The sequence below is a fragment of the Cervus canadensis genome, chromosome 12 (genome assembly GCF_019320065.1).
Source record: "Cervus canadensis isolate Bull #8, Minnesota chromosome 12, ASM1932006v1, whole genome shotgun sequence".
In the NCBI taxonomy this organism is placed as follows: Eukaryota; Metazoa; Chordata; class Mammalia; order Artiodactyla; family Cervidae; genus Cervus; species Cervus canadensis.
In genome coordinates, this window is record NC_057397.1 from 66,118,865 (window position 1) to 66,131,050 (window position 12,186).

The 12,186-nt window shown below is 37.3% G+C and overlaps 1 protein-coding gene across 2 annotated transcripts in view; it reads left to right on the top strand.

The window, feature by feature from the left end:
- The window catches only part of VIRMA (vir like m6A methyltransferase associated), a 63,262-nt gene that overhangs the window by 10,441 nt on the left and 40,635 nt on the right, over nucleotides 1-12,186 (top strand). For both annotated transcript variants that reach the window (XM_043483233.1, XM_043483232.1), the window contains exons 2-5: nucleotides 4,986-5,101; nucleotides 8,961-9,047; nucleotides 10,143-10,191; nucleotides 11,679-11,847. In XM_043483233.1, the coding sequence (XP_043339168.1) occupies nucleotides 4,986-5,101; nucleotides 8,961-9,047; nucleotides 10,143-10,191; nucleotides 11,679-11,847 (421 nt within the window). The remainder of the gene's footprint in view (nucleotides 1-4,985; nucleotides 5,102-8,960; nucleotides 9,048-10,142; nucleotides 10,192-11,678; nucleotides 11,848-12,186) is intronic.

The following is a 12,186-nucleotide window of genomic DNA, read 5'->3' on the forward strand; positions in this document are numbered from 1 at the left end:
TTGCCAACATCCATTGGGTCATAGAAAAAGCAAGAGGATTAAAAAAAATCTACTTCTGCTTCATTGACTATGCTAAAGCCTTTGACTGTGTGGATCACAACAAACTGGAAAATTCTGAAAGAGATGGGAGTACCAGACCACCTTACCTGTCTCCTGAGAAACCTGTCTGCAGGTCAAGAAGCAACAGTTAGAACTGGACATGGAAGAGCAGACTGGTTCAGAATTGGGAAAGGAGTACATCAAGGCTGTGTATTGTCACCCTGCTTGTTTAATTTATGAAAGTGAAATTGCTGGTTACTCAGTCGTGTCCGACTCTCTGTTACCTCATGGGCTGTAGTCCACCAGGCTTCTCTGTCCTTTTGATTTCCTAGGCAAGATTTCTGGAGTGAGTTGCCATTTCCTTCTCCAGGGGATCTTCCCAACTCAGAGATGAGACCCGGGTCTCCTGCATTGCAGGCAGATTATTTACCATCTGAGCCACCACGGAACATTATTTATCTTATACATCATTCTAAATGGTGGGGTGGATGAATCCCAAGCTGGTATCAAGATTGCCGGGAGAAAGATCAACAACCTCAGATATGCAGATGATACCACTCTAATGGCAGAAAGTGAAGAGGAGCTAAAGAGCCTCTTGATGAAGGTGAAAGAGGAGAGTGAAAAAACTGACTTAAAACTAAACATTCAAAAAACTAAGATCATGGCATCTGGTCTCATCACTTCATGGCAAATAGATGGGGAAAAACCAGAAACTGACAGATATTCTTTTTTTGGGCTCCAGAATCAATGAAGATGGTGACTGCAGCCACATAATTAGAGGACACTTGCTCCTTGGAAGAGAAGCCATGACAAACTTAGACAGTGTATTAAATAGCAGAGACGTCACTTTGCTGACAGAAGTCCATCTAGTCAAAGCTATGGTTTTTCCAGTAGTCATGTACAGATGTGAGAGTTGGACCATAATATATAAAATAGAGTAAGGGTTGAAAAATTGGTGGTTTCTAATTGTGGTGCTAGAGAAGACTCTTGAGAGTCCCCTGTACAGCAAGATCAAACCAGTCTATCCTAAAGGAAATCAACCCTGAATATTCACTGGAAGAGCTAATGCTGAAGCTGCAGTTGCAGTACTTTGGCCATGTGATGCGAAGACCTGACTCACTGGAAAAGACCACAATGCTGGGGAAGATGGAAGGCAGGAGAAGAAGGGGATGACAGAGGATGAGATGGTTGGATGGTATCGTGGACTTAATGGCCATGAGGTTGAGCAAACTTCAGGAGACAGTGAAGGACCCGGAAGCCTGCTCGGACAGGCAGAGTTGGACACAACTTAGTGATTGAACAACAACAAGCTACTCTGCCCTACTTTTCTCCCACATTTTGCCCTCTAGCCTTTGTGAACTATGCTTGTAACTTCTTGAAGCTTCCTAGTTCTTGTTTGCATTCTTTTTGTGCATGCTTCTCACTTTGCCTGGAAAACTGTTTCTCCCTCTGTTCCACTGATTCTTGTTTTCCTTAAAGATTTACTTAGATCAGGTGGTACTTCTTTTGGGAAGCCTTCCCTGACATTCTTTTCCCCTCACAAATGTTTGCCTACAATCTGATTTAGGTAAGTACTCCTTCCAGTTTGAAGTTTTCTGTAGGAGTCTATATCACAGTAATTTATCTGTTTGTCTACCACAATAGATTGTACCTTTATGATAGGGAATAATCCCTATCTGTCTTTATATTCTCAGGACCTGGCATACCTTGGTACATTACAAACATTTAACAAATGTTTAGAAATAAATATTGACTAAAAGTGATAGCAACTAATGTAGAAACTCTTCTACTTACAAATAAAATAGATTTTGAAAAGCTGTAAAACCTTAAGTTTATTTTTTTAGGTCCATAGTGACTATACCCTAACTACTACTAATACCCTTCATTAAATAGCAGAATTGCAGGGTGGAGGAGGATAGAGTAAAGTTTTGTTTGAAGTTTTGTTTGTAAATATTAATGATAATTTTTAATATAATTTATTTATTTTATTTGGAGGCTAATTACTTTACAATATTGTGGTGGTTTTGCCATACACTGACATGAATCAGCCACGGGTGTACACGTGTTCCCCATCCTGAACCCTCTCCCGCCTCCCTCCCCATCCCATCCCTCTGGGTCATCCCAGTGCACCAGCCCTGAGCGCCCTGCCTCATTCATCGAACCTGGACTGGCGATTCATTTCACATATGATAATATACTTGTTTCAATGCCGTTCTCCCAGTTCATCCCACCCTTAATGATAATTTTTAACCATATAAGCAAAGGAGCTTCTATACAGTAGATTTTTTAAATAAAGGAGTTATTTACAGGAAGGAAACATAGAACCAAAGTTTGAGGCAGAATGCTTATTTCTTTTATAAAAACTCTACTGTTGTATTTATTGAATACCTACAGTATATTTGTAATAATTAGGATACAGTTTCAGCTGCTGCCCTCAAGTCAGGATAATGGTGGATTAGGTAAAATAAGACTGTCTTTCTCAGTCTGACCGTAAGTATTCTAGGGCTAGCGTGACAGCTCTGTGTTGTCAGGGACAGGCTTTTCTGGTCTCTTCCTCTCTCATTCTTAGGATATCTCCTGCATCGTCCAAGACAGCTCACTGTAACATGTGTTCTAGAAAAGCAGCAGAGTGTAGAAGAAGAGGTGGCAGGAGGTTCTGAAGTCAGGACTTTCTCTTTTAAGGACCCAGAGTTGCCTACATCATTTCCATTTACATCCCATTGATCGGAATCTAGCAATCACATGTTCACACTGGCTTCCCAGAATCTAGGAAATTCAGTCTTTAGTTCACTTGTGCCTAACTCTAAGAGAGTTGTATTGGAAAACAGCTAGCAGTCGGCCTCAATTCATGTTCATCGTGTTTCTTGTATAGCTTTGAGAGTATAAAGTACATTTGAATAGTTAAATTATATTAAGATTTCTAGATCTACATATTTGGTTAAATATTTAGTCTCTGAGTTTAAAGTGCAAAATTAGAAAGTCATCCTCTGTCCCCTTTTAGGAAAGACTCATTTGACCAGTCTTCTGGTCTGTAGAGAGACAGTATTCTTTGAAGCATCAAGAGCACTCAGGACTCAGTCCTTCTAGATACAAATTATATGAACCATTTTTGTTAAAAACTGCATTCACCAGGCGGTGATGGTTGGCTGCTTGTTGCAGAGCACAGGCTCAAGGGTGTGTGGGCTTCAGTAGTTGCAGCTGGCAGGCTCTAGAGCATGGGGTTAGTAGTTGTAGCTGAACTGCTAGGAAAATTTGATATAAAATAATAGTCCAAAAACAGTGTGAAAAATTTCTTCTAAAATTATTAATCACAAGAGCTAATTTGTCTGATCTTGTGTCTAGTGATACATAGAAATAAATGTACACTAAATTTATGGTATCCATTTATGTTATTATAAATTCTTTTTTAAAAATATTTATTTATTGCTTTATTTGGCTGTACCAGGTCTTAGTTGTGGCCCGAGGGATCTTTGATCTTTGTTGCGCCCTGCAGGTTCTTTAGTTGTAGCATGTGGGATCTAGTTCCCTAGCCAGGGATTGAACCCAGGCCCCATGCATTGGGAGCTCAGAATCTTAGCCACTGGACCACCAGGCAAGTCCTGATAAATTCTTAAGTTTGTGGATTTTTTTTTCTCTTTTTTAAATTTGAGAGGGTTTACTTTAATCAGTACCTGATTGACTTCCCTTGATCTCCTGAGATTAGTTAGTATATAAGTTTGGTAAACTAAGCTAATTTAAGAGATTCACAATCTGTCATCTGTAATTCAGAAATTCAAAAAATGGCAGGAAAATCTGCCCTGAATTCATCAGGCCATGTGCTGTGCTTCGAACTGACTTTACTGCTTGTTATAATCTTTACTTAGTGTGAATGTTTATACATTTGCTGCAGAAGTATTAATGTTTTGGTTATACAGTACTGTCGCAGAAACTACTGGGGTGTTAAGTAATAATGCAGTATTTCATTCGTTTCTAAAAATCCAAAAAGTCAGGATTCTGAAAGGCCTCTGGCTCCAGAGGTTTCCAATAAAGCAGCAGTCCTCAACCTTTTTGGCACCAGGGGCGGGTTTCGTGGGAGATAGCATAACTGCGGGTGGGAGGTGCTGCTCTGGGGATGATTCTCATAAGGAGCATGCTGCTGCGGTCCCTCATGAGTGTCGGATCCACGCTCCTGTGAACATCGAATGCCACCGGTGAGCCGGCGGGAGGCGAGCTCGGGGCAGCGTGAGTGAGGGGGAGCTGCTGTCACTGCAGGTGACGCTTCGTTTGCACACCTGCTGCTCACGCCCTGCCATGTGGCCGCTTCCAGCCTGTGCCCTGGGCTTGGGGGAACCCTGCCGTAAGGAATCATTGGTCTGTATTGGCCCAGGCAAGACAGCAGGGAAGCAGATGCAGAAAATGTTGTTATACAAGGGGAGGGATTTAACTAGGTACATTGTATCATCAGCTATTTTTTTACAATAATTTTTGGCTGTGCTGGGTCTTCGTTGCTGCGTTGGGCTTTCTGTAGCTGGTGGCCAGTGCGGGCTCTTCTCTGGTTGCCATGCCTGGTCTTCTCACTGTGATGGCTTCTCTTGTTGCAGAGCACGGGCTCTAGGGCGTGTGGCTTCAGTAGTTGCGGCTGGCCGGCTCTAGAGCGTGGGGTTAGTAGAGGTGGCATGTGAGCTTAGTTGCTCCGTAGCATGTGGAATCGTTATCCAGGACCAGGGATCAAACCCACGTCCCTTGCATTGGCCGGCAGACTCTTAACCACTGGACCACTAGGAACGTCCCTCATTGGCTGTTTTTAAAAATGATTTTTACACCATTTATAATATAATAGCACTGTTTTAATGATAGTGTTTATTTAAAAATTATTTGTGACATTCTAAATGAAACAAATTGAAGGTGAATAAATTTTGACTAGACAAAGTGTTTTGCTTACAGTATATTCTTCTCTTTTCTTAAAGCAAAGTTCTCATATAGATGTGGTTCGTTTTCCATGTGTGGTTTATATAAATGAAGTTCGAGTCATACCCCCGGGAGTAAGAGCCCATAGCAGCTTGCCTGACAATAGAGCATATGGGTGAGTCAGTTTTCTTTTTTAAAGTGTTTTTGACTAAAGATGACCTAGAAACATACTTTCAAATGCAAAAATTTAAGGTAATAATTTTGTAAGTAAAAAAAACAAAAATAAACCCTTATTCAGTTTTAGTTATGTTGCATTATAATTGACTTTTAAGTTTTCTGTATAATCCATATATTACTATAAACTTGAAAAGAGTAATTATTTGACCTAAGTACTAGATTAAGTTTTTCTTTCTTCATTTCTTTTTTTTTAATTGGTAGAAATAGGTTTATATTTTCCAAACTATTGTAGGGTGGCACAGTATAGTAGACAGAGTATTTTTAATGTGCTGTTTTCCTTGAAAATAAATGCATCTGAATATTGAGAAATATATCTTTTATTATGTTACATTTTTTATATTATAGTGTTAGTTTTCATGCCTTATTGGTGATCATCTTAGCCTGATACATGTGTCTTTTTGTAAATATGTAGCTTCACATTTGCCATTAGTTGTACTGAGCAAGTAGTTACTTGAGCTTCATTTCTCTTTTTTAAGGTCTGTGGGAAATCAAATGTAAGACATTGTTCCTAATGTGGAGTTGTTTTTTTTTTAATTATTCTTTGTTTTGGTTGTGCTGTGAGGCTTGTGGGATCTTAGTTCCTTGACCAGAGATTGAACCCAAGTCGTGGCAGTAAAAAGTTCCTTACCACTGGACTGCCAGGGAACTCCTTGATGTAGAGTTGTTGATAACTTTAACAACTGACATAAAACAGAGGAATTTGATCTTTGTTATAATGTGAATAATAATCATCATCTTCTGATTTTAGTTACATGAATTGGAGATAAGAGCTAAATTTGGTTACGGAAGCATGAATGTGTGTGATGAATGTGTCGTGGGCTTTTAGCTTGTAGCCCAGGTAGCAGTGCCACGTTGCTTTGATAGCTCAGTTTCTGCTGCACGAGAGTTAAGCCGGCTACGTAGTGGTGGCTGGTACAGTACAGACTCAAAGTTAAGGGCTCATTTCTTCATAGTTGTGAAAAGTAGTTTGTTATTTGTAGAGGTAGATATAAAATTTTTCAAATGTTTTAAGGTCATTCAAAGGGAAAACATAAAAACAAAGCAATAAGACTGATTAATGTTTATATGACAGATCATTATAGTTAACTTTTTTGCCACGTGTAAGGAAATAAAAACTCCTGCTTTCCTGTGTTTTTTTTTACTTTTCCTAGAATGTATAGAATGAGAAAGATGGAGTAATGATAGAGTATCCAGCAGACTTTTCTAAATGCACTGCTTTGGGGCAAGAAGGCTCTATTGTTACCTGCTGCTGTGTAACAAACCTCAGGAAATTTAGCAACTTAATCCCCCACTATTTCTGAGGGTCAGGAACATGGGCGCTGCTTGACTGGCTCAGGTTCCCTCATGAGGTTATAACCAAGTTACAGGCCTCGGGTTGCAATCTCAGAAGATTTGACTGAGGCTGGGGAATTTGAGAAGCCCGCTCACATGACTGTTGGCGGGAGATCTTCAGTTCTTTGCCAGGAGATCCTTTCTGGGGGTCTCTGCGTCACAGCATGGGTTCTTCCAGGGTGAGTGATCCGAGAATGAGCGAGAGAGCGTGCCCAAGAAGGAAGCCACAGTCATTGTAGTTTGTGGCTTAATGTCAGAAGTGGCATCTGTCACATGCTTCAGCATACTGCTTTTACTATATTCTGTTGACTACACATTCTACTGGTACAGTGTGGGAGGGACTATACAGGGGTGTGAATATCAGGAAGCAGGAGTCTTTGGGGTCTGTTTTGGAGGCTGGCTATAACAGCAGGCAAAATGGATCTCTTGTTGTTAGCTGCAGTGGGTAAGAGAGTCACATTTCCCCTCTTCTCTCTCCTTTTTCTTAGCTGGGGATAAATGACTACTTATGTTTTAATAATTCCAAACATGAAATTGTTACCAGAAACAGCGTTATACACAATATGTTATAAACCATAAAATGAAGTACTAATTCAGTAATCCAAATGTATTGGGTTGGCCAAAACGTTCATTCAGGTTTTCCACTACATTTTATGGAAAAACCGGGAAGAACTTTTTGGCCGACCCAATAAGATATTGGGAAGCCTGAAATCTCAAGGTTGAAAGTAATGTTAGAGATCATATATTTGTGCAGCACACTTTATGATAACATTCTCATTATAAAATTCAGAACTGTGTAAGGTAAAATTAAAATCCTTATAATCCCTCTATTCTGAGAGATCTTAGCATTTTGATGTCCTGTGTTTTTAAATTTATATGGGAGCATTTAATGAGGGGGCTCCCCAGGTGGTGTGAAGCGTGTGTATATGTATATGCTGCTGCTGACCATCCCTGGGATTCTCCAGGCAAGAACACTGGAGTGGGTTGCCATTTCCTTCTCCAATGTATATGTATATATGTGTGTGTATATGTATGTATATTTGTGTGTGTATATGTATATATATGTGTATATGTATTTTTTTTGGGGGGGGGGAGTAAGTGTATCTTATGTGAGATTAGGTTTTAGAGTCAACAGTTTTTAAGGTGAAGATCTTCTGAAATCAGACTACCATGGATTCATTAAAGCACTTCTCAGTGACCAGCACCTAAGTCTTTGTTGCCTCCAGAGGAAATAATTTGCATTTCAACCCTTTTTCCTTTCCTTTTGGAGGCCAGGGTCTGGTTTTAAGGCAAAAGATAGGAGAAGAGAGACTAGAGTTGTTGAGCACATGTAGTTGAATTTGGGTAAGATGAAATGTATGATGCTGCTTTGACCCAATTGCATAGTATTCTGTGTATTCCTTTATTTCATCCAAGATTATGTCAGGACTCCTTCTCATCATTTAGTTTTATTTGAAAATATGATTTCTAATGACTGCATAATCTTAACAGATCAATGTACTGTCATTTATTTGGCTAGTTCCTAAAGTGGGGACTGTTAGATGGTTTCTAGTTTTCAGATTATTAGTATAGTGAATCTCCTCTTGAAAACAAAATCTTTGTATATCAGTGTTTCCATAGAAACACTTTGTAATGAAAAGTATTTTTAGATTAAATGGTGTGAATATTTTCTCAGTCTCCTGAGTTGTATTGCCATATTGTCTTTCACAATGGCTGTACCTGTTTGTATTTCTACCAGAAGTTATAAGGGAATCTCTTCCATAGTACTTTGGGCATTACACTTTTTACCATTTAGATTTTTTGTAAATAAACAAAGCATGGGTTGTCTAAAAATTGATTTTAGTTGAGGCAAAGGAATTTCAGCCAAGGGTATATAGTAAGATTTCATTCTAATGCAAATTAAATAGGCTTTAAACTTTACTAGGTAAGTCTATAAAACAAGATTCATGTAAGTTAATGCTATACAAATTGCAGTTTAGGCTTTAAGTCACAGTTTAGGGCTCTGATGCTCAAATTATTACAGTCCTGTATGAATAGGGGTTAAGTTGAAATTAAATGGTAGTTATTATTTACAACTTAAAGTTAACTCCTGATTCTTTTTTGCTAATAGAATAATGATATAAAGAATTAAAAAACTATATATCTTGATTAATTAGCATTTTGCATTAAAATGCATAAAAAATTTAAATGTATGTGTGTGTTAAAATGGTCCAAGCATCAGGCAAAAGAAACTTGATGGCTAAAACCTTTTCAGTAATATTCAAAATGAATAGTTGACTACTTGAGAATTGGGTGTGAATAAAATTACGGGAAATGTTGCAGTTAACTCTGTGTTTTATTTAAATATTAGGAATATTTTATTTTAATTCTGGACTTGCTCTTAAATTTGTACTTACTTTGTTTTTGTTGTAACTTAGGAACTGGTTATTGTAAAGGCTGACATTTCACCTTTGTTTCATTCACAGGGAGACCTCACCGCACACATTTCAGTTAGACTTATTCTTTAACAATGTCAGCAAACCAAGTGCCCCAGTTTTCGATAGGCTGGGAAGGTATGTATTTAGTAGGTAATCTCACCAGACACTCATAAGTTAGTAAGCAAAGCCTTTTTATTCTTTTATATATATGATAGTAGACCCAAGAATTTGGTTTGATTTTAACAGTTGACAATATCAAGGAAATGTCACGCTCCTAAGAACAAGTTGTGTTTATTTATAAAATAAAACTTTAAATGTGTGAAACATTAGCCATCTTTTGTTTGATTTTCATAGGTGTATGCATTTCTTATACATATCACATGATTTGGTAATAGCCTAATTTGGAAAATATTACTTTTTTATTCTTAAAAAAAAAACCCTCTATAAATGCATTGAGATTTTTATCTGTGTTTTTACATCATACTGCTGCATAATTTAAAATTCCACAGCCACATTTTTGTAGAATGAGAATTTCGTTAATAGCTACCCCTACTTTCAATAATTTAATACATACTGACTAGGTATTATTAGCACTGGTTGCTTTGATATCTGCAAATTAATTAACCATTAAATGGTTTTACTCATTTATTAAAATAAAAAATTTTAAAGGCAGCTTAAAAATGGAGATTTTTCTGTCCCTGTCATAAGTAAGTTTTTTAAGCTTTGCTTATTCTTTTATTGATTCTTCATTCATTTATTATTAAATAACATTGATAATTTAACTTTTTTTTTTAAATGAAGGGAGCCTGGGTAATCTGATGCAGCTAATTTTGAATATATAGAATATTTTTTTTAAGTTGGTACCTACCTGATAAAATAGGGGCTTTTAAAAAATTTTAGTCCCAGTATGCATTTTTTTTGAAGACTATAGGGCTGTGGATCTCTGATCTGGCTGTGTGTTAGAATTACATGGGGTGCTTTTATTTATTTATTTATTTTTACATGGGGTGCTTTTAAACAAACCTTGACATCTACACTCACCTAAAAGCAGTTGAACTAGAATCTGGGGGGTTTGTTTTATACTTGATATCATTTTGTGGGGAGTAAATTAAACCCCAACTTTGTAGTTTATTAAAATAAAAATCTAGCCTTTGATTAAAATATATGAATCTTCATGAACTGTGATGTTCAGTGTTTGAGCCTATATATTTTTTCCTCCTCTTTTAACAGCCTGGAATATGATGAGAATACTTCCATCATCTTTAGACCCAACTCAAAGGTAATTGTGGAAGTCAGTTTTCAACTTGTTACTACTGTTGTTCTCACCTCCATTTAGAGTTTTTGATCCAGATAAACCTAGTGATGCAGAATGTTAGCTTATTTAGTTCTAGTTCTAGAGAATTTAATCATTTCTTGTCTGATTCCTTTGTATTCCAGAAGCTATTTTCAAATGGAGCAAAACTATTGTAATGCTATTATCTACCCATGTAGGTCTTCATTCTAATTTCATACTTGGGTCAGGAAAAAGCCAGTATCTGCTTTTCCTTCTTTTCATTTAGGTGGGCGAATTTTGAAGATGATGGGCAGGTAAATTATTAAACACCATTGTATCTTAATTAAGGTGTCTCTTTTAAAAACTCATATTTCATACTTCTTCCTTGCATATCAGAAGTGTGTCTTTTTTCTTGATACCAAATGCCATTCTAAAAGCATCTAAAAGATCTGAACCATGAAAAAGCCAAAATCCAACTATAATGATGATCTAATATGGGACTATTCAGCCTGCTGTTTTTTTTTGGTGAAGGAGTACTTAATACTCTGCATGTTGTTTAAACTAAAAATCGTGTTCTCTATCTCTTTATCTTCCTTCTAGTGGTTTTTCTGTTCAAAGTCTGTCAGTCCATGGGTATAATCTTTGAGCATTACTTCTGGTCCCCAGTTTCCCTTTGCTGGAGTTTGCTAAGATGAGCAAGGGAAATAATAATTTCTTTCTCTAGAAGGGATCCCATTACCACTTATTTCATCTTTACCCAACATAGAGAGTGGGAGAAGAACTCAGAAGTCAGTGGCTTTAGTTGCAGGGTTTTCCTGCTGACACTCTCATTTTCTTATTTGTTGATAATATTTCTGTTGTTGGTAGATAAGCTCTGAAAAATGTAAAATTATTTTATAAGGAAATATTGAGAGTTAATGGCCTTGATAAAGTCTTTGATCTTTTTAGGATAAAGTGTCTTTGCAAAAATAATTTGTTTCATGCCTCTGGTTACCCTTACTTTTTAAGTGCAGGGTGGGTACATAGAATATACCTGATTTGCATGTATGAGTCAGGCATGTATTAATAAAAAGAATGCCATGTAATTTTATGGGCTTTATAATTCTTGAGACTGGACACAGTTTGTACTTTTGTGTATCTTCATGACCCCTGTAACTATTTGGGTTTAATTTATTAATTGGCAGTACCTCCCTTCTAATTTCCCTTTCATTTTTCTTGGTTAGAAATCTGGTTATGCTTTTTGAATAGAATTGATCTAAAGTATAGGACTGAGAAGATATAGTCTTGAGACACTTTTAGGTATGATAACTCTAGAGGGCCATGTAAAAGTTGTGCCTCTGGGTGAATTTCCACCAATATTGATCTTTGCCTTTTCAGCATGCCTTTAGATGTTAGTTGAACCCACAGAGTAATTTGATACCAGTTTACTTCTGACATATTAAAACATTAATTTGAAAGATATCTCTTCCCCTCTCCCCCTCCCACCAAATCAGGTGAATACTGATGGTTTGGTGCTGAGAGGCTGGTACAACTGTCTGACGCTGGCAATATATGGATCAGTGGACAGAGTCATAAGTCACGACAGAGACTCCCCTCCACCTCCACCTCCTCCTCCACCGCCTCCCCAGCCACAGCCAAGTGTGAAAAGGAATCCCAAGCATGGTGAGAATTTTAAATTTGTTTTTATCAGTGAAATTTACTTTCATTACAGTGGGAAAGGTAACTCAAAGAACTCTTGTATCTTTTGAACGTTGTTTAAGCCTTGACAAGTTATCTGTCAATCTTCCATTCTTTCTTAGAAGAGTTCCTTTTTCTGTTGAGGTGGTTGCATTTTATTTTCTTCCTCTACTTTCCAAAAATGCTTTTTTAATTGATCTAGGTTTTTTGTTTGTTTCTTTAAAATATATAAATGACAGTAGAATCCATGGTTATTTGTGATTTACTATGAAAATTGTCTTTCAAAGAATTAGAGAATGGAACATCATTGGTGGTCCAGGGGCT